The sequence below is a fragment of the Amblyomma americanum genome, chromosome 2 (genome assembly GCF_052857255.1).
Source record: "Amblyomma americanum isolate KBUSLIRL-KWMA chromosome 2, ASM5285725v1, whole genome shotgun sequence".
NCBI lineage: Eukaryota > Metazoa > Arthropoda > Arachnida > Ixodida > Ixodidae > Amblyomma > Amblyomma americanum.
Window position 1 is genome coordinate 149707034 of NC_135498.1, and position 22061 is coordinate 149729094.

Sequence of the window (22061 nt, forward strand, 5' to 3'; positions counted from 1 at the left end):
AAAACTACTTATAAAGCAGCAAAAAAACCATCCCGCCGGTGGTATCCGAACACGCGATCTCCGAATATCACGTCCTGTGCTCTACCAACTCAGCTACGGCAACGGCTTTCCACTGTGCTGCTCTCGTGGGTATTTATGTTTATTGCGTGAAAGCGAACCTTGAGAATGTTCGCCAGCACCACTCTCGTCCATGGCGGCGGACGTAGCACGTCCTGCATTAGCGCGAGTGTGACGTTGAACGTCATCAACCGGCGAGGGCGGAAACTGTGCGAAAGCCCTCTTATGCTACCTATGGCATCAAGACTGCCAGAACCGAGACCCCCGTTTAGCTCTCAGCAGACAAGGTAAAAAAAATGAGGGGCGCCTTTGGCAAACATATGAAGGAAGCCAACAGCGACCGAAACCAAGGTGCATAGGGGAATGTTTCTATATATTTTTTCTATTTGTAGTGCTTATCGAGGGAGAAAAATACTTCGATTAATTTGTCGCTTATAGAAAACTACATATAAAGCAGCAAGAAAAACAACCATGCCACCGGTGGGATCCGAACCCACGGCCTCCGAATATCGCGTCCGGTGCTCTACCAACTGAGCTACAGCAACGGCTGTCCGATGTGCTGCTGTCGTGGGTATTTATGTTTATTGCATGTAAGCGAACCTTGAGAGTATTCACCAGCGCTACCCTGGTACATTGCGGCGGAAGTAGCACGTCCTGTATTACCGTGAGTGTTACGTCGAACGTCATCAAACGGCCAAAGCGGAAACTGTGTGATAGAACTCTTATGCTACCTATGGCATCAAGACTGGCAGAACCGAGACTCTCGTTAAGCTATTAGCAGAGAAGGCAAAGGATATGAGGGGCTCGTTTGACAAACATTAGAAGGAACCCAACGGTCACGGATGCTAAGGTTCACAGGAGAATGCTTCTAATTTTTTCAATTTGTGGTGATTACCAGTGGGTGAATCATACTTCAATGAATTTGTTGCTTATAGAAAACTACTTATAAAGCAGCAGAAAAAGAACCATACAGCCGGACACACGACCCCTGTGCTCTACGAACTGCGTGTCGGGGACGGCTTTAAGATATATATATATATATATATATATATATATATATATATATATATATATATATATATATATATATATATATATAGCTGGAGGAGGTAGTGCAGCGTGCCCAAGAGTTTAAACAGCAGCTGAGCCAGGAGAGCCAGGGCCGGGACGTATCGCTAGAGGACTCGCAGGTGCGGGAGTACCACCGCCTCAAGGAGGAGGCCGGCCGCCAGGCGTCGCTGCACCTGCAGAACTTGGACTCTGTGCGGCGTGAGCACAAGTCGGACCAGGACCGTTACGACAATGAGGTGCGCAAGCGCAGCGAGATCCAGGCCAAGCTGAAGCAGAAGAAGGCGGAGCTGGAGGAAAACCTGCGCCGCATGGACAAGCTGGCCGAGCAGATCCGATCGAGTGAGGCCAGCCTGGAGGAGCTGCGCCGTCAGGAGCAGGAGGTGTCGCAGGACGTGACAAGGAGCGGGTGGCAGAGATCAACCGAGAGCTGGAGGCCCTGATGAACGAGCTGGGCGACGCCAAGGTGGACAAGCATGAGGATTCGCGGCGCCGCAAGAAGGCCGAGATCGTGGACCACTTCAAGCAGCTGTACCCGGGCGTGTACGACCGGTTGGTCAACATGTGCCAGCCTATCCACAAGAAGTACAATGTGGCCATCACAAAAGTGCTGGGGAAGAACATGGAAGTCATCGTGGTGGACTCGGAGAAGACAGGCCGCGCCTGCATCAAGTACCTCAAGGAGCAGATGCTCGAGGCTGAGACCTTCCTGCCGCTCGACTACATTGATGCCAAGCCGCTCAAGGAGCGCCTCAGGTCCATCATGCAGCCCAAAAACGTCAAGCTTCTGTATGACGTGCTGCAGTACGATCCCCCGGCCATCAAGCGAGCTGTGCTCTACGCCACCAACAATGCCCTGGTCTGCGAGACTGCCGACGATGCTAGCCGTGTGGCGTACGACCTGGGGGACAACAAAAGGTATGATGCGGTGGCGCTGGACGGCACGTACTACCAGAAGAACGGCTTCATTTCGGGTGGCAGCACAGACCTGGCCAAGCGGGCGCGCCGCTGGGATGACAAGGCTTTCCATACGCTCAAGGCACGCAAGGAGAAGCTCACCGAGGAGGTTAAGGAGATGATGAAGCGCACCCGCAAGGAGTCGGACCTGACGACTCTGCAGTCGCAGATTCGGGGCCTGGAGACTCGCGTGCGCTACTCGGTGACGGACCGGGACAACATCCGCAAAAAGAGCATGGCCAACCTGGAGAAGGAGATAGCATGGCTGGAGCAGTAGCTCAGTCGCCAGGAGCCTCTGCTCGAGAAGCTTGAGGAGGAGATGCGCACACGCGAAGCCAGGTGGACGAGCTGCGTGAGGCCCAGAACGGCATCGAGGACCGGGTGTTTGCTGACTTCTGCGCCAGCATTGGTGTTGACAACATCCGGCAGTACGAGGAGCGGGAGCGGCGCGCCACCCAGGAGCGGGACAAGAAGAAGCTCGAGTTCGAGAACCAGAAGAGCCGCATTGTGAACAGGCTCGAGTATGAGCGCTCCAAAAACACAGGCGAGAACGTCCGCAAGTGGCAGAAGACGGTCGAGGACGATGAACAGGAGCTGGAGTCTCTGCGACAGGCTGAGCAGGCACAGATGCACTCCATTGACGAGCAGATGCAGGCACTGGAGAAGCTCAAGAGCAGCAAGATCAGCAAGAAGCAGGAGCTGGACGCTGCCGAGGAGAGTACGGAGGAGAGCCGGCGAAGCACGACCGGCGGCGGCCAAGCTTTCTCGTTCTATCTCTCTCGTGCTAGAGCCGCGCGCTCGCCGCTCGCGCTCGCTCTCCGCCTCTTCTTTTATTCCCGTATCAATATATATATATATATATATATATATATATATATATATATATATATATATATATATATATATATATATATATATATATAGGAAGCCAACAGTCACCGAAATCAAGGTGCATGGGGGAATGTTTCTTTTTTTAATATCTAGTGCCAATCAATTAGTTTATTTTTAAAGAAAATTACTTCTAAAGCAGCAGAAAAAACAACCATGCCGCCGGTGGGATCCGAACCCACGACCTCCAAATATCGCGTCCGGTGCTCTTACCAACTGAGCTACGGCGACGGCTGTCCAATCTGCTGCTTTCGTGGGTATTTATGTTTTGCGTATAAGCGAACCTTGAGTGTGTTCACCAGCGCCACCCTCGTCCATAGCGGTGGACGTAGCACGTCCTGTAATACCGCCAGTGTGACGTAGAACGTCATCTAACGGTGAGGGCGGAAACTGTGCGAGAGCCCTCTTATGCTACCTATGGCATCAAGTCTGCCAGAACCGAGACCCCCGTTAAGCTATTAGCAGACAAGGCAAATGAAGTGAGGGGCTCGTTGACAAACTTATTTAGGAAGCCAACAGTCACCGAAATCAAGGTGCATAGGAGAATGTTTCTTTTTTTTAATATCTAGTGCCTATCAATTAGTTTTTTTAAAGAGAATTACTTCTAAAGCAGCAGAAAAAACAACCATGCCGCCGGTGGGATCCGAACCCACGACCTCCGAATATCGCGTCCGGTGCTCTTTCCAGCTGAGCTACGGCGACGGCTGTCCAATCTAGTGCTTTCGTGGGTATTTACGTTTTGCGTGTAAGCGAACCTTGAGAGTGTTCACCAGCGCCACCCTCGTCCATAGCGGTGGACGTAGCACGTCCTGTAATACCGCAAGTGTGACGTTGAACGTCATGTAACGGCGAGGGCGGAAACTGTGCGAGAGCCCTCTTATGCTACCTATGGCATCCGAGACCCCCGTTAAGCTATTAGCAGACAAGGCAAATGAAGTGAGGGACTCGTTTGACAAATTTAGGAAGCCAACAGTCACCGAAATCAAGGTGCATAGGGGAATGTTTCTTTTTTTAATATCTAGTGCCAATCAATTATTTTTTTTAAAGGAAATTACTTATAAAGCAGCAGGGAAACAACCATGTATATATATATATATATATATATATATATATATATATATATATATATATATATATATATATATATATATATTAAAGCCGTTCCTTACACGCATTTGGTAGAGCACAGGACGCGATATTCGGAGGACGTGTGTTCGGATCCCGGCGGCATGGTGCTTTTTCTGCTGCTTTATAAGTAGTTTTCTTTAGGCAACAAATTAATTGAAGTATGAACACCCCCCCCCCCCACCCCACACACACACACAGAAAAGCTGGCGTCGTTGCGAACGTCATTGGCCGTCAGCGAAAAGTCCACACGCCGGCCACCTAGATCACGTGACCGTGTGACTTCATCACAAACTGCCCTGCGGGTCGTGAGCAAGCTGCGCACCGTGGTAGTAGGCAGCTAAATTTGTCATGGGAAGTTGCTTGTGAAGGGCAACCTGGGTCTCACAAGCCCCTCCGGTGGCAGCACCTGACATCGCAGGGCGGGTGTCGCGTCCCTTATCCGCTGCACCACTGCGCCAGGAGTGATATGAGGACCTCCAGCAATCAATGAATGTAAAAGTTCATCATTTCCACATTTATGCACATTGACCCATTAACCCTATGGCGTCATACCATAGGGCACAGCTTAAGTGTCCACTCCAGTTTTTTACCCTTTTCGAGTTTTTCTCCGAGATGAGCTTTCATAGAACCTTGAGCTAAGGGCTGCTGTACAGTTACTGCTCATGATCCCCTTGGTAATGTGCAGGTACTCCAGTCAAATAAAAGTCGCTCACGTCGCTGGCCTCAATATCGTTGAGTGCGCTGTCGAAAGGGCCAACTTTTTTCTGGTGTCCAGCTGAACCAGCCACATCCGGCCCAGTGGTCGTCAAACAAGTGCTGGTAACATTTCTGCATAAAACGGCGTCTCTTATTAGAGTTAAGCGACCTCGATCTATGATGACATACTAGAAATACTAGAAAGCATTGAAGAAGCGGTTGGGTTGAAGCATTTTACAAAACGATGAAAACACGGAAAATGCCTCACTCTAAGTCTACACCCGAAGCACGTAGTGAACGAAAGGCTTAAGAGGGCTTGAATGAGGAAGAAGCTTTGAATGGGGAACGCGGCTGGAATGGGGAGCAGCAAGAAGCGGAAGTGCATGCCTCGCACGGCGTAGGGCACGTGTGGTTGAATGTATCCATGTGCGTTTATTACGGGCCACGGTGTGGGCAGACAGTTGCAGTTTTAGCTTCTCTCTGCTCGAGCCAGTGATGACCGGACAACATCTGTTCGTACAGCCATTGTTGTTGGTAGAAAGAATAGCAGTACTTTTTTACCTTTCCATTGGCCATATAGGGCATCTGGATGCAGCCGGGTTGAGACATCCGTGCGTCGATTTCGGCGTCGACATTCTTGGTGGCCGCCGTGGCTACTCTGCAATACATGCGGAAATGAGGAGAAGAAATAAGAAACGAAAATTACATACTGAGTATGAATAAAACACTGCAGGGGTCGGTCAGCAGGATTGTTCCGGCACCCCGAAAATCCTGAATAAAAATGCAAATAGAAACTTAAATCTTGTAGGCATCGATCGCTTCTACATATTTCTTCTGATTAGAGAACATGAAATATTTACTCTCCTGTTTCTTCTTGCATACACATGAAGTTCAAGAATATGCACCCTTTCTAAAAAGGGCGTTAAGCAAGGCGCAGGGAAATGGAGCTTGCTCGTCCCTTAGAGTGCATTTGACAAGAAAAGAGAATTGAAGAGGAGCGCCCATATCCTCTGGATATTATGAAGAAAGATTCGTTGCCCGCCATTTGAAGGAGAAACATAAAGGTGGCATTTCTATACATGAAAGTATTTCTTCAGTAAAAAAAAATATTTATGCACAGCAAAGGCCGCACACCAAGTTTGGAGAAGAAACTACTTTATGAACCTTTGATTAAATTTTAGTGAAATGTTTAGGGGAGTGCTCCAAGGTGGAGTAAATTTGTAAAAAAAGAGTAATTACTTTGATCCATAACAGCGCGACAGAGGGGACAAAGAAGAGAGGACACAACACAGCGCTCTGTGTTGTGTCCTCTCTTCTCTGTCCCGTCTGGCACGCTGTTATGGATCATCGTAGTCTGCAACTCGCCCAACAAATGGTATTAATAATTACTTATTGGCATCCACCAATCGCAGCCATACGGATACAAAAGAAAGCTATATAGCTTTCTCAGAAACCTCGTAAAGAAAAATTCGTCCGGGTCCGCGGATCGATCCCGGGACCACCGCTTCACTGGAGCAGTCGTTCTTCCAACTGGACTAACCGGGACGGCAAGCTTACGGTAGGGCGAGAGCGAATTGATCAAAAACTCTTAGCTTTCCTTTGTAGCCGTAAGGCCGCTCTTGCGTGGGTGCCAATGAGTAACTACTCCTTTATTACTAATTTCAGTCACCCTGCATTAAGGGGCTTTTATAAGAAATTAATTCTTGTTTTCGTTGGTGGGTTTGAAATGTACCCGGTTTCACTCTACAGACCAATCATGCAGAACTGAGAACGCAAGCGAAATGCCTTCCTTTTGCTTTATAGCTGCTCAAACTCGGATGCATCACAAAGCAATATCTCTGAATGTGTTGCAGGTATAGAGCAAACAGTTCACAATTAAACCTGCAAATTCGTAAGGACATTGGATTACAGGCATAGTCGACAAATTCATTGAAAGGTTTTTTTTTTCTTTTGTGGTTGTAAAAATTAACTAGTATTTTTACAGAATCTGAATCTTCCTAGGTCCCTTCACCCCTGCATAAAAACCCAATCATCATATTCGTGCCAAAGATGAATAAGAAACTAAGGAAACGAACAAAACGAAACTGGCGACTTAACGAATTCATAACGTAACCTTCGTTATGAATTGAGAATGCCAGAGTAAATTAATATAAACGCACTTCACCTCAGGCCTATACGTGCGCCTTACTATTCTAGGACGTTGCTACGTGCGTACTTATAAAATTTTATCGGGCTTTGATACCAGCTAAATGCCACGTGTTAACAACTTCTCAGGATTCAGTCATGTTTTAAAATATGAGAAGCGTGGATATTTCTGCCACAAGGTCTACTACAAACACACTGATATGCAGTTGACTTTACTGCGTTCGCTAATAAGTTTACAGCTATATTCATTCACAATCCCTGACTGATGTTTTGACTGAATGGTTGCCCTAGCAGATTTAAAAAAAAATTACATTCACTGGCGTTAATTTGAGTTTAGACGAGAAAGCAGAGCAGAGAAAAAAGAATTTTGCGAATTCAATACCTATTGGCGTCGGCTACAGAGAATACTTTATTTAGGCGACTTAGGCCACTTCGTGCATTGCAAAAATACAATCTACAGGTAATTTTTAATGTTCAGAATTTTATGTAAAAACCTCTGAGATACAATTCCATGCGTTCAGTACAGTTGGACTGAACAGCAAAGCGGACGTTGTGCATCTAATGTGGATCAATAGTTAGACGATTAGGTCGCTAAAAGCAAATAATCGGCTTTATATATCAGGCATTCGCAGACAATGTTATACTGTGAATTTGAAAGCCGTTAACATTGAAGGTGAGCTCTGTTTCTAAACTTTTACTTTGGCAGCGTGGTGCGAAATATCTAACACCCAAACGATGCGTTTGAAAGCACGTTGAGTAGACGCTTCCTGCATTGCATATTTACAGAATGGCATTGCTCGCATTTTTATGCATCAAATAAAAGGAATTTTTATTGTAGTTCATAATGCGGCAGAAGCTCATTGGATTTCGGCGGCGATACTAAACACAACGACGCCATTTTAAAACATGTTGTTTGGGAGAGCCAACTCAACGACATTTGATATTGTTCTCGGCGTTTGATATTGGAACCACATTGCCGATTAAGGAAATTTAAAAGCATGGCTCACCCGTGATGTTCACGACCGTCAATTTAGCAGATAACTTTGCCCCATAGAACTGGAAATAAAAAGTGATCAGATAAATTTTTTGTTCATCTCATTATTCAATTGTATCAGTAGATAATATTCGCCTTGCTGTAAGATTCACCTGCAGAGACCACACCAACGTATCTCTGACAGGTTTTAGAATAACAGGCTGTAAATGCTTAAAAAATATGCCTGTGTGCCCAGTGCTACTCAGTGAAGCCGAACAAATCAATCTGAATTGCTTTGCTGGGCATACGATGCGGGATGTGTTTAAAAAATAAACGAACGCTTTTTGCTGTGATATTTTTATACATTACAGTTATAAAGCGCATTTTATTCGACTGCGCTTCATATTCAACCAAAGAATTTACATACTGACGAAATTTTTTGAACGTTCTAGACTTTAAAACACCGTCATATGCTCCGGCATCTCCAGCTGCGCCCAATGGAGAACGTAGCTAGATGCCGCTTTTAAATAATTCCTGCTCGCAGAAACAAATTCCCAGGGACTCTTGTGTGAATACAGAGGGCGTAATCATATAAGAAGTTAAAAAGGAACGAGAGCGCTTCCTCAACACTTTGTTATCTTCTCGATCGGCGCGTTCGTTCCGCCAGTCCGTTAGCTTGGGGATGATAAGAAGTCGTTCGACGGTGACTGGTGCGACTGAAAATTAGAATATGGTGCAGGAGCTCAGAGGTAAAGGCCACCTTTCTGTCAGCAATTAAAGCTTGTGGAGCCCATGACGTAAGACGATTTGAGTAACAAAGAACTGGACTACTTCGGTGGCAGTGCTACTTTGAAGAGATGCTGTCTCCGCATAACGTGTGAGATAATCAGTGGCTAATATTATCCACTTTTTTCCGGAGTCTGATGTAGGAAAGGGCCCGAGCAGACTTGTTGAAACACTTGCGAAGGCGGCTCAATAGGCTTGAGGGATCCGGCTGGCTTCACGGGTGGAACTTTGCGGCGCTGGCATTCCCGGCAAGTGCGGACGTAATGCGCAACGTCAGGGCCCAGGCGAGGCCAGAAGTACTTGTCTTGAATCCTAGCTTGTTTTCTAGTAACACCAAAGTGGCCGGAAGCAAGTTCGTCATGGCAGGCGTGAAGAATTTCGTCGCGTAGGTTCACACTGACGACCAGCAAGTATTGCCTACTGTTCGCGGCGAAATTCTTGAAGAGAACACCGTTTCGTATGCAGAGAGACGACAAAGCCTGCATGAATGCTTTAGGAACTCTCCTGTTGGTACATTCAAGATAACGAATGATATCGTGGAGGTCGGGGTCGGCGCGTCGATGCTCTGCGAAATCGTTGGCATGTATTGCATTCAAGAAGACTTCATCGTCATCAGCAGCGTCGTCCGGAGCTGCTTGCACGGGAGCACAAGATAAGCAGTCGGCATCTGCGTGTGTGTGACCGGATTTGTAAATGACGGTGATATCGAACTCTTGGAGTCGAAGGCTCCATCGTGCGAGACGCCCGGAGGGACCCTTGAGGATGGTAAGCCAGCATAGTGCGTGATGATCGGTCACTACTTTGAAAGAGCGGCCATAAAGGTATGGTCTGAACTTGGAAACTGCCCACACGATGGCGAGGCGTTCTTTTTCAGAGGCAGAGAAGTTGGCTTCTGTCCTCGATAGCGCGCGGCTCGCATAGGCGATGACACGTGGGTGGTCCCGCCGAACTTGAACTAAGACAGCGCCCAAACCAACCCTGTTCTGTGTTTCGTGTTTCTTCTACTCGTCCCAGTTCCGTAGCGCTTTGTCAGTCTGTGTCGTAGCCCAAACCAACGTTGCTTGCATCGGTGTGGACCCTGGTGTCTGTAAGTTCATGAAAGTGCGCCAGCACAGGGGGTGACTGCAGGCGGCGTTGAAGCTCTTGAAACGCCATCTGCTGTGGTGGTTCCCACCTGAACGGCACATGCGCCTTTGTGAGATCAGTAAGGGGTGAGGCAATGTTAGAAAAATTCTCCACGATGCGGCGGTAATACGCGCATAGTCCGAGGAATCGACGAACTTCTGATCACGCGGCGGTGGAAAATTGGCAATGGCGGATGATTTCTCGGGATCTGGAAGGACTCCTTCGTAGTTCACGACATGGCCTAATTACATTAACTCTTCGTATGCAAAATGGCATTTTTCGGCTTTTAGAGTAAGGCCTGATGACGTTATAACCTGCAATACTTCCTCGAGGCGACGCAGGTGCTCCTCGAAAGACGAGGCAAAAACGATGACGTCGTCCGGGTAGACCAGACAAGTCTGCCACTTCAAAGCCGCAAGAACGGTATCCATGAGCCTTTCAAATGTCGCGGGTGCCGAGCAAAGACCAAATGGCATCACCTGAAACTCGTACAGGCCGTATGGAGTGATGAATGCAGTTTTTTCGCGGTCCCTCTCGTCTACCTCCATTTGCCAATATCCAGCCTTCAGGTCCATGGAGAAGAAATATCTGATGTTGCATAAGCGATCCAAGGCATCGTCAATTCTGGGTAGCGGGGACACATCCTTTTTGGTGATGTTATTTAACCGACGGTAGTAAGCACAGAATCGTAAGGTGCCGTCCTTCTTCACAAGCACGACAGGTGCCGCCCACGGGCTCCTAGAAGGTCGAATAACGTCGTTGGCGAGCATTTCTTTCACTTGTGTGTTGATAGGCTCACGTTCTTTAGTGGACACTAGATAAGGTGACTACTGGAGCGGTGGAACATTTTCATCAGTAATTATGCGATGTTGCGCAAGATGCGTCCGCCCGACGCGTGACGACGACGCGAAGGCACCACGGTAGCGATCGAGCAGTTCGCGCACTTCGTCGCGCTGCTCGAGCGGCAGGGTTGGGTTAATGTCGTACTGAATACCAGGAGGTATATAAGGCTCAGTCGTTGAAGCAGTCGTTAAACTGTGCACACACCTAGTTTCACTAATAGCGTCAGTATATGCCACAGTCGTCCCCGTGTTAAGGTTCTGGTGTTCGCTGCTTAAATTTGTGAGAAGAGCGTTCACCTTGCTATCTTCGAGGAAGACAACCGCTCTGGCGGCGGAAAGTCCTCTGTCCAGAAGCAACAATTGCTTGCTTTCCACGACACCCTCAATTTGCCGTATCTTCTTTGAGTCGACGGTTACCATTACACTGGAACGTGTAGGCACGGTCACGTGTTCGTCTAGAATGTGCAGCGCCGCTGGGAGAACACTATCGACGGATACGGCCTTCTCGGTCGAGAACTTGACGGGCTGCAATTGCAGATCAATGACGGCACCGTTTTCAGTGAGAAAGTCCATGCCGAGTATGACGTCCCGAGAGCACTCGGCTAGCACCACGAACGTTGCCAGAAATGTTTGGCCTTGAACGGTTACCCGCGACGTGCATGTTCCCGTTGGCGTGATCAAGTGGCCCCTGCAGTACGCATCTGTGGGCCGTCCCGAGCGGTTGTGACCTTTTTCAGTGCCGCCGCAAATTTTCCACTGAGCACAGAATTATCGGCGCCAGTATCCACCAGCGCGGTTACATCGGCGCCATCGACCGAAATCTCTAAGTCGGCTGTTGCTAGCGTCTTTGGGGATGTCGAGGCATTCGGTCTCGGCTGCATTGCGTCGAAGGAGTCCGGCATTGAGGAAAGGCGTCGTGGCCACGGAGGGGTACGTGAGGACATCGGCTTGTCTTGAGGCACTTTGTCTGATGAGTCGTCGGTACGGCTAGGGCATTCGGCGTTGTATGTGAACTGGAACTGTCTTGAGGCGATGGAGGATCTTGCACATTTTGTCCTTAAGCAGCCGCACCTCCAGAGGCTGCTGCATCTAATTTCCTCTACGGGAACTCTGAGACTGGTCTCATCCTGGAGAACTGTAGCGACGAGGAGATGGTGACCGAGAGAAGCGACGCTGTGCAGAGCCCGCTTGCGAGATGTAGTCAGCGATCTCCTGCGGTCGTTCTCCACACGTCGGACGAGGACAGCCGACGGGGAATCCTCGAAGACCCATCTCTTTGTATGGGCAGCGGCTCCAAACATGTCCAGCCTCACCGCAATGGTAACACAGCGGCTGATTGTCTGGTGCTCTCCAGATATCCGTTCTGCGTCGTCCTAGGCGCTGTGGAGAATTCGGCTGGAGAGGTTCACTCCGCATAGCGGCGGAGGCAGGTGCATCGTAACGTGGGTTCGGCTGGGACGGAATAAAACGACGTGTGACGGCAGCGTAGCTGAGATCAGGGTGCTGCGGCTGTACCGGGTCTGGGAGAGGTAGTGGTGTGCTCGTGCTCAAAGCTTGTTGCACCTCCTCGCGAACAACATCAGCAAGTGTGGCAACCTGAGGCTGTACCTTAGCCGGAAAGAGCTTCGCCAGTTCTTCGCGCACAATGGATCGAATTATCTCACGTAGAGATTATGCCGAGTTCATTGTGGCTCCCTCCACAGTGGCCGTGCGCATCAATGCTGTTGGGCGGTCGTACTGTCGGACCCTCATGTCAAGAGACATCTCGATGGAGCTCGCCTCCTTTATGAAGTCAGTTACAGTCACTGGAGGAGTTCGAACCAGGCCGGCGAACAGCTGCTCCTTAACCCCTTTCATCAGGAAGCTTACCTTCCTCTTCTCCGACATGCTTGGGTCCGCACGTCGGAAGAATCGCTTCATTTCTTCGACGTACACCGTCACACTCTCGTTGGGGAGTTGATGTCGGGCACGCAAAAGCAGGTCAGCCTTCTCATTGCGTAATGTGCTGTCCTTGAACACTTGGAGAAACTCAGATTTGAACGTATCTCACGTTCGAAGACCAGATTCGTTGCTGATAAACCAGGTCCTCGCGTAGTCTTCGAGGGCGAAATAAACATGACGCATCTTGCAGTCAGCGCCCCAGCCATTGTAGGTGGCCACCCGATCGTACTGGTCCAGCCAGTCTTCGGCGTCCTCGTGGGGTTGGCTGTGGAAATGCGGTGGCTCACGCTGGTGGTGGAGCAGGACCGGCGGAACTGTAGCTGGGTTGGTATTCATTGTGGGAGCCCTTCGGGGTGGATTAGAAGGGAGTAGTCTAAATTCGGGAGATAGGCCTTGCAATCGGCGACTGCCCTGGTGGACTGGCGTGTCTACGTTAGGTATTTCTCCGGGACATGAACTGTGGCTTGAATGGGGCGTACGGTACATGAACAACGTACCGAGCACCCGCACTAGATGTCACGTTGGCGTTGGCGTAGAGTCAGCAACGGCGTTAAGCGACCGACAGTCAGTAGCGGCGTAGCCCTGGCCGAGAGCGCTTCCTCAACACTTCGTTCTCTTCTTGATCTGCGCGTTCGTCTTCTCGAGCGCTGGCGTCAATATGCTCCGGCATCTCTGGCTGCGCCCAATGAAGAACGTAGCTAGATGCCACTTTTAAAAAAATCCCGCCCGCAAAATTATAATCGCAGGGACACTTGTGTGATACAGAGGGCGTAACCATATATGACGTCAAAAAGGAACTGAACAGTTGGAAGGCTTAATCAGGGGGACTCTTGTCACTGTTTGTCAAATGATGATATTTAGATTAGATTACAATAAACGGTCTCTAAGTGCTAAAGACATTAAAGTTTTGGTTTCAATCCTCACAATCAGTGAGCCATTTGCCTTCGAAGGCTCATGGTTCGGTTTAAAGAAAACCAACATGAATAAATTGGCGAGGAATTATGTTTTTATATTGCGAAATGAACAAGGCAACGAGAATAAACCTTACTACAGTACCGAAGTGACTGAATGTCTCTTATGTTGCGCCTGTATTCTCGCTTTCCATAGCTAACCGCGTTGTTCTCAATTTAGGTTCAACTCTTTTTGTCCGCATCTAAGACTCTGCCCCATAGGTCAGTTCTCCTGTGCATATTACGCAAACTGCCATTTTTTTTATGATCTCAGAGTACTTGCCAAATGCTTTCTACCGCATTCATATTCTCCTAGTGGTTCACTATTATTGCCATAATAGGCTAACATTACCTTACCTATGTAGGCATTATTTCTTACGTCTTCAAACGCTTGGCTACCTATCGCTTACTTGCGTTTCCTCCTCGAATGATGAACATAAGTTTTTCGCATATACAATTTTAGACCCACAGTTCTGCTTTACCTGTCTGGGTCATTGATCATGTTTTGCAAATTGCCCCCTGAGTTATTTAGCAAGGAAATATCATCAGTCAATCCCAGATTACTAAGCCATTTTTCATTAATTTTATCCCCAATTCTTCCCATTCCTGGACAATAGAAACCTCTTGCGTATACGCCATGAATACTACTGGAGATATTGTGTCATCCTGCTAGACACCCCTTATTATTTGTGGAGGACTATGGTGGCTGTGCAGATGCTATGAATATCTTCCAGTATTTTTACATATGCCTCTTCTTCACCCTCCGTAATACCAGCATGATTGCGTTGGTTTCGACTGAGTCAAAGGCACCCTCGTAATCTATGAAGGCTATACGCAGGGTTGATTATATTCGAGAGATTTCTTTTCTACTTGATTGAGAGTGTGAAAATTGTTTATCGTCGAGTAGCATTTACGAATTCTAGCCCGGTCTTTTAGTTTCTTGCAATCTAACGTTACCGTGATCCTATTAGTGATTACCTTTGTAAATAACTTGTAGCCAACGGACAGTAAGATGATCGGCTAATAATTTTTCAAACCATTGACGTCCCCTTTCTGATCGAATAATATAATGTTAGTTTCCTTCGAAGATTCCGGTAGGCTCGAGGTCATAAGGCATTATGTATACTGTTGCCCAGTTTTCAATTCCCGACCACCTTTCAAGAGGTGTGCATTTATCAGATCTTTACCAGTTGCCATTTCATTTTGTATTGGTACTACCGCTTTATTTACTTCGTCTTTCGTTAAGAGAGGGATGTACAATTCCTCAGCGTCATTTTCTCTATCATTACGGTCGAGATTACTTTGGTTGCTGTGTCGAGACGACTGAGGTTATTCAATGAAGTGACAAATAGGTAAGCTGATGCACAGCTGCCTTTTCCTAAAGATGACGTTTTTTGACGTCATCGCTTTGTGCAAGTCTGCGGATGAGTGTCGAGCCGGCAGAGTGCACTAAGGTATTGCACAAGTGGTCTTGCCAGAGCAACTCTTGAGTGATACGCAGTCAATAGGGTCTTGTGTACTTGCAAAAAGAAATCTCTTTCCACAAGCATGTTTTGGTATTTGAAGCTTTTAACATGCATGTATGGCTCTTTTTTTAAATGCACGCGAATTGCAGGAATGTTGCAGCTTTCGCAATCATTTAAATTGATGCGCATTTTGTTGTACAGACGAGCATCACTGTTCACCAGCTTATGTGCATATTCTATTGACTTTCGGTTTCGAAAAAAATTTGCTATAAGATGTTATGCTGTATTTAAGTATTTTGTGCATTAAATACACTTTTATGTTCTTATTGCTTGAGCGAATAAAAAAATTAATGCTTGTATATGTGGAATACAGAATAAAAAGGAGTGATTTCTGCGAAAACCTTTGACACCAAAAAGCATTAAAACAGTTTGGCAGAATATCAGCGTCCGGGGTTTCTGTTAATGCTTCGTATAACATCTCGTACATCTATTCATTACCGCTTCCGATGGAGCTTCTCATTATTTTCGATCTTATATCAGACAAGCGATAGTATGAGGCCGTGCTCCCTTTGCTGGTCACCAGACAATTTGGAGGAAAGGGGACTTAACTCTCAGAATTCTATTACTCGTTTAATAAAACGCACATAACAATAAAATTGTTGTTTTTTTTCAGCATAGTGACACCATGGCAGGAGTAAATCGGGCACATACCGCACTAAAGAGAAGCTATATTCAGCTAAAGAACTTGCACATTTAGCGACACTCCCTTGCTCCTACAGATGAAGGACGAGATGCCCCTACAGTTGAGACCCGCCTGGCAAATTTCAATTCGAGAACAACGTCGCACCACGTTACACGCAGAATTTCTTGTCTACGAGGTCCTTGTTCGGCCACGGAAGAACATATCTTCTGCTTACAGCTGCGACTTTTCTTACGTGCTACGCTAATTAAAACTCGGCACAGACACTTCACACCGCTTATGTGGGAATGAGAAAGCATAACTGCTCCTCGTTGATTACGAGAACAGAGTTTGTGTATTACAGCACCGCGAAAGGTATACGACGAACGGTTGCATCCCAATCTTAATAGGGAAGTATGGGAAGGCGTGCAATTGGAAGTACATATGCCTCCGGCTCCAATCCCTGTAGAAAGCTAGCCTTTAACTTGAATTGCACATGTAAGCTATATGCAACAAGAAATCGTATGACACCACCCGGAACTCTGTGCGACAAACGGTGGCGCCCGAATTTTGGCACGAATGTCACTGCATGAATGGCGCTACACGGAGGTCGGCTAGTGCGCAGTATATATAAACGAATGACGTGTATTGGATTGTCCGAAGTGATAGTGCTCGGCTTGCTGTGTGCCTCATACGGCGGTTTGATGGCGTCACCCTTACTTTCTTGCCATCGCTGGGATTTTCTATGCCATCTGCGACTACACACACACACACTCAGACACATACTCTGCCAGCTTCCCTCGCAATGGAAGTAGTAATGCTTTCGCATTAAAAACGGAACTATGATGCGGCACCCTTGCTCCCCTAGCGCCACATTGCACATGCGTGCACTCACGAGAAGCGCTGGTGTCCGCTGGTACCACGGGCGAAAGGGATGGCACGGAAGATGTACACGGGCGAGTTCTCGACGAAGCCACGCGTGCCTAGGAAGACGCCCAGGTTGGGAACGTTCAGGCGCACCTCCTTGTCCCACGCTTGCAGCAAGAACATGAGCACGAGCACGGCGCCCATTGCGCTCAGTGCAAGCACGGAGAGGGCCGCCGCGCCGAACAGACGCTGCCGGCTCTCTTCGTCCGCTGCACTGTGTGTTTTCAAGGACAATAGGAAGCAACCATCAGACGAATTGGAGTCGCAAGGAAGATCGCAGTTCTTTCGTGGTGGCAGCCTATCTCAGCCATGCGTTTTTCTTTCCGGTCTGGACGGAAATAATAGCGTAGAAAGTATATAGGCGCGCTGCTCTGGAAAGGCCCTATCACTGGCCGCGACTGCTGTAGACTGTACTTTTCAGAGGGTTCAAAATTGTCCAAAGTTGCCAGCTCTTCCAGCTGGAGTCACCCTGTAGTGAGCGCTGACAGCATAGTAGCTGGGTATGTGCCGATATGGATGGTAATCGAGGTCTCAATAATACTTACAGGTGATGGAAAAATGCGTCTGTCGACACACAGCAATAGACCTTAAATTTGAAAGGAACGCTGACTTTTTTTTCAAAAACTTTTGTCACAAGCGGCAGAAAACGTCTCTTTCTCCACTGCATGAACTTGATAGTTTGGTTTCGCACAAAGCGAGACACCTGCGTCTTTTTAATTTTTATAAGCAAACTTTTCTATTTGGTCCAGTAGAGACTTTTTTTCTCTCTCGGATTATTCCAGGAAGGTGATCGCAGGCATGTAGAAAAGTGATGCGTTAAAAATAAGGCGTGTTCCAAGGCAATAACGAGAAATGAAGGACTAGGAATTTGAGGCTGATACCCTTGCTCTCTATTTATTGCTCCGTGTACTACCACTAGAAAAAATTTGGTTGGAAAGTTTTTTAGATGAGTGTTTAAACTTTCTGGGATTCAAAAATAGCGAAAAATGGCCAAATTTGATTGACATATGAAAGCCCTTCATGACTGCTTTTCGCAAAAATTTCCCTGAAAGACCTTTTATGCTTAGTAATTATACAGAAATGCCTTCGATATCATGTTTTGTTCAGTTACTGTTACTGAATATTATCGGTTGATACAAAATTCTTTGTTTTTCAAAATTTCTGCTGTGGCCTCATTGTGACCTCAATGCCTTCAAGCTGCTCTATGTATACCGCCTCATTTTTTTGTCTAATTTATTGCTATACTTTGATAATGTTTATTATCAACAGAATGCGCTGCAGAGAATTATTTTTGTGACACTACTTGTGGAACAGATAACTGTTAGTTTTTTGTAATAGAGAGGAACAGAACCCCCTTTTCCTGTTCCGAATAAGGCCCTTTGATGGGCAGCCTTCACGTTTGCATTCTTTTGAGCTTGACGGCTGCAATGGGGTCATTGAGTGCACCAGTATAGCGGACTGGTTTGTCGACTACGGCACAACTGTAAGGCCTCTGAAACCGTCTGTGAGCTTTCACTGGTTGGTCGGCTGCGCTGCTTAAGCAGTGCTTTTTTGCAGGCACCCTGCTCTAATAAATCAATTGAAAATACTACTCTATTAACTTGATTACTCTATTTACAACATCAATTTGAAAGGCGAGTAAATATAATATGTTTTTATCGTCAGTCGCTCTTGGTATTACAACCAGTTATCACAACGAATTATTGTGAGGAGCAAATGAATTAAAATCCAAGGTGCCCCGATGCAGGCCCTTTTTTTTCTTGCGTGCACTAGGTATAAGAACAAAATATTACGCTTGTCGACGCTCCTCAATACGCTGCACTGGACAGTATCTCTAGGGCTCTCATTGTCGACGTGAGATATTTAGGGCGCCACTCCTCTTTGGAACTATACCACATTGACATAGGCTCAAGACGGGCGTGACGATGTGGACAATACCAGTATTTCCAAACAGACGAGAACCAAATGTTCGCTTTCAGAAATTCCCTCCTAATACCATCATCCCCCTCCTATCTGCATCTCTTCTTTCATCTTTATTGAACAGCATGCAAGAGATTTGCACTGATAATGCCCGTTAGAATTCCCATCTCTTTCATTATCGCGAAAGTCACTTCCAAATAAATCTCTCTTGGCGGCCTACACAAACAACGCTTCAAAGCTGAAATCATCCACATTTCTGCTTCAGGTGCTTAATTCTTAACACCTGGTGTTAACAAGGACATTTTGTACAGTACTTTCTTTAAAGAACTGCATATCGATACAAAAAAGGGCGCTCGGAGATTTTGAGCATTATTGCACGATGCCTACATCTCTGGACGCGAAACTTCAAAAGCGCACTGCAGCACCCTTTTCTTTGTGACAGTGAGAATTTGAAGGCTATTTGCACATGAAAGTGTTTTTGACACACGCCGCATGTTAAAATTCATGATAAACGATCAGTTGAAGAGATAGCGTGCTAAAATTGTGTCAAAATTTTCGTGATGACACAAAACGTGCGAGTGCCTATTTTTACATTTTTTCCAAACACGTTTCGTGGTAACTGGGAGAAATGCTGGCTGCAACCAAAGATATGACAGGCAAGTTCTAAATGTGCAGCGCACTCGGTATAAATATTGAATTTCGCCTTGCATACCAGAAGATATTTGGGTTTAGGTCACGTCCTTCTATGTAAACAGTGCGCCCGACGGAGAAGAACACGGCGTGTGGCCCTATTAGCACGCAAATCTCGTGTTTTTATTTTTATAGCAGCGGATACATACAGGAAAGGTATAGCAAACTATGTGGAATACATCCTCATTTTACTTTCCTCTAAGATACGCTCTTCCGTATAAACAGAATGTGATAGTTGAGAAATTATCCGCGTTAAGGCGCTGCTAGGGGCACTGCTTAAAAAAATTCTCATGAAAGAAAAAGGAAAAATTTACGCCAGTTGTTAACACCGTTAAATAAAAATGAAGGGAAAAATCCGAGGATGGCAGCTACTGCTACCATCCCGTTTCAAAGGAGACGCTCTTATCTTCTATTCGTCCATCCGTCCTTAAGCGTTGTGACTGGCTACAATGCCATGTTAGGTCTGTGTGGCCGCTGACCACTCAGCAGAGCGCTAAGCCATCCGTTCTGCGTCAAGCTTTCGGGCCGTCATTTGACCACTCGTACCCCTAGGATTTGCCAACATGAAGTCAACAGAACTGCTGTAGTGGCAAATTCGTTCTTCCAAGTTTCAGAGGCGGTAGTCATGCCCCATCAGCGAACACTACGCGCTCCTATCATCTGAGCTTCAGGGGCGCCAAGTAGGAGAGTCGGGGGCCCAAAATCTATGAGATAGGGGAAGGGGGGGGGATGAATTGGTTTGTGTTCCATTGCAGTAGACGTGCGCGGTAATCCGTGTTGAATGTCAATGTTGCCCCGATAATCGCAGCTAAGACTTATTTTTTAAGTTTACTTGAAGCATGTGCCTGCACAGTACTGTTAGTGCATAACATGCGCACTGATGAAAAAAGATTCAATGGTGACAGAGTGACATGGCAAACAAGCACTTTTTGCGTGTCTAACATTTCAAAGCCTGTAGGAATTTCCGTCAATATGCTGCACGCGCCAGTAGCGTAGAAGTCGCATTAGCGCATGTGCGCCCGGCGGGTGGCAGCGGCCGTTATCGGCTGAAAACTCGATGCTACGAATGCTTTTGCTAGGTGCGCCATTTTAGTAGACACACGCCGTGTCGTTCTCTTTTAGATGCGTGCTAATGTGGGAGATTTTATGGAAACTAAAATTCCGATTTTGCATTCTTCAACCCTTTGTCTTGTGGCCTACGGCCAAGTGTTGGAAGGTACACAAAGCCGATATCTAGGTGGACTTTAGCACACTGGATTTTCTTGGTGAGGTTTGGAATGCGTATTTCGGACAGGCATATCAACGATGTAGGTGTCGTTACCCTGGTAACACTGCAGAAATCGCCCTAAATATTTCTCGCGTCCTACGGAACCTTGCGAGACCCAACACAACCAGCATTGTGACCGCTGTTGATGGTTAAGAACAGCACTTTGCTGCTCCTGCAGTGACGACCATGACGTACCATATGTTTGCGATCCGCCGTCATGCCGCATTAAAAAACAGAAACAGCTTTGTAAACTATACTGCTGTATAAGACACCGGAAAGGTCTCTTCAGGAGACCATCACCTGGAGGAGTGTCTTTTGCGCCAAAACGTTGCTCACCCCATATCCGCATCAGAGACAGGTGCGCCAGCCCGCGATGGCGCGGCCTTGACGACTTCTTTCATAACGATAGCCGGCTGAAGAGCACCTGGTTGCGTCATCTTATCGGGAGCTACTGCGACCCCGCCATCGAGTACCTACAGAACAAAAATACGGCGGAATTTGTGGGAGGGTACTACGTACATTCAAACCCCTGTGCGGTTGGTTTCAGCGACGCAGTAACGACCGGGTTTAGTCAGAAAATGTGCTTACAATTTAAGAATATAACTACAAGTTTCCTTTACACTGCCTAGACATAAATGTTTGGCTACATTGAAAAATTGAAGACACACACGCTGAAAACGAGCCCTATAATATTTACGGGCCATGATAATCCCGCTCCAAGTAAGGAACCTCATTCGTGTTGGAATGGATTTGTTAAGTAATCTTCTCAGTCAATGCAAATCAGAACTTATTAGAAATGCTATTCTGCTAGTTGGTATCTCCTGCAGAAAGCAGTCTGATTGCGCCATATACAGGGGTCTTAGAAGTGGCGAACACGAAAGTAAGGAGCAAAATATGCTGTCTTTGTTACCTGGCCCTTCTTGGCACTCATGTCGTGTGGAGGCTGCCCGGCACTATCTTTCTTAACGGAGACCTGCAGGAACGCATTAGAGCAAGAAGCATAAGCTCAGTACCCTTGAGCGCTTCTATCAATTGCGTACCGGTAATCTTATTTGAGTGTACCCAATGCTTTTATTTGGAAGTTCGCCGTGTACTTAATTCTTTAATGATCACACGTACAATCCTGAAGACGAGGATGCACAAGCCGAGGAATATAACATCAGCGCTAAGTTCATTTTCAGCCAGAGAATGCCAAGGTGCTACATTAAGAATAAGGGTGAATGATAAGTTTGATGTCGCACAGTCTATTAATAGTGTTTGGGTTTTTTTGAAAGCCGAATGACGCCCAAGTACTGATTTGTGCCGTGGGAAATTCTCGCGATTTTGGCACTATAAAACGAGGTTTCAAAGCTCATCTCTGTCACGGAGACCACCTGCTCACAAACATTACTGGCTCTTGGTTTAGGCAGATTGGTAGCGGTTAGATGAAAAGCTTGCCTTGGATAGCAATCTCTATTGAAAGGTTTCTGTGTGATCCGCACATGCGGAAATGTTAGAATACGAACTCCTTGTTATACATGAAGTATGCGGAATCCCATATGCTTTCCGCTTCTTTT

The 22061-nt window shown here is 46.9% G+C and overlaps 1 protein-coding gene and 1 pseudogene across 1 annotated transcript in view; one reads left to right on the forward strand and one right to left on the reverse strand.

The window, feature by feature from the left end:
- LOC144120144 (acetylcholinesterase-like) overlaps nt 1-22061 on the reverse strand; it is an 80307-nt gene that overhangs the window by 36446 nt on the left and 21800 nt on the right. Inside the window, exons 5-8 of the mRNA XM_077652579.1 lie at nt 21416-21478; nt 20842-20978; nt 16597-16842; nt 5356-5452 (exon numbers count right to left, since the gene is read on the reverse strand). Coding sequence (XP_077508705.1) covers nt 5356-5452; nt 16597-16842; nt 20842-20978; nt 21416-21478 — 543 coding nt within the window. The remainder of the gene's footprint in view (nt 1-5355; nt 5453-16596; nt 16843-20841; nt 20979-21415; nt 21479-22061) is intronic.
- Nucleotides 1158-4800, forward strand: LOC144119067 (structural maintenance of chromosomes protein 1A pseudogene; annotated as a pseudogene).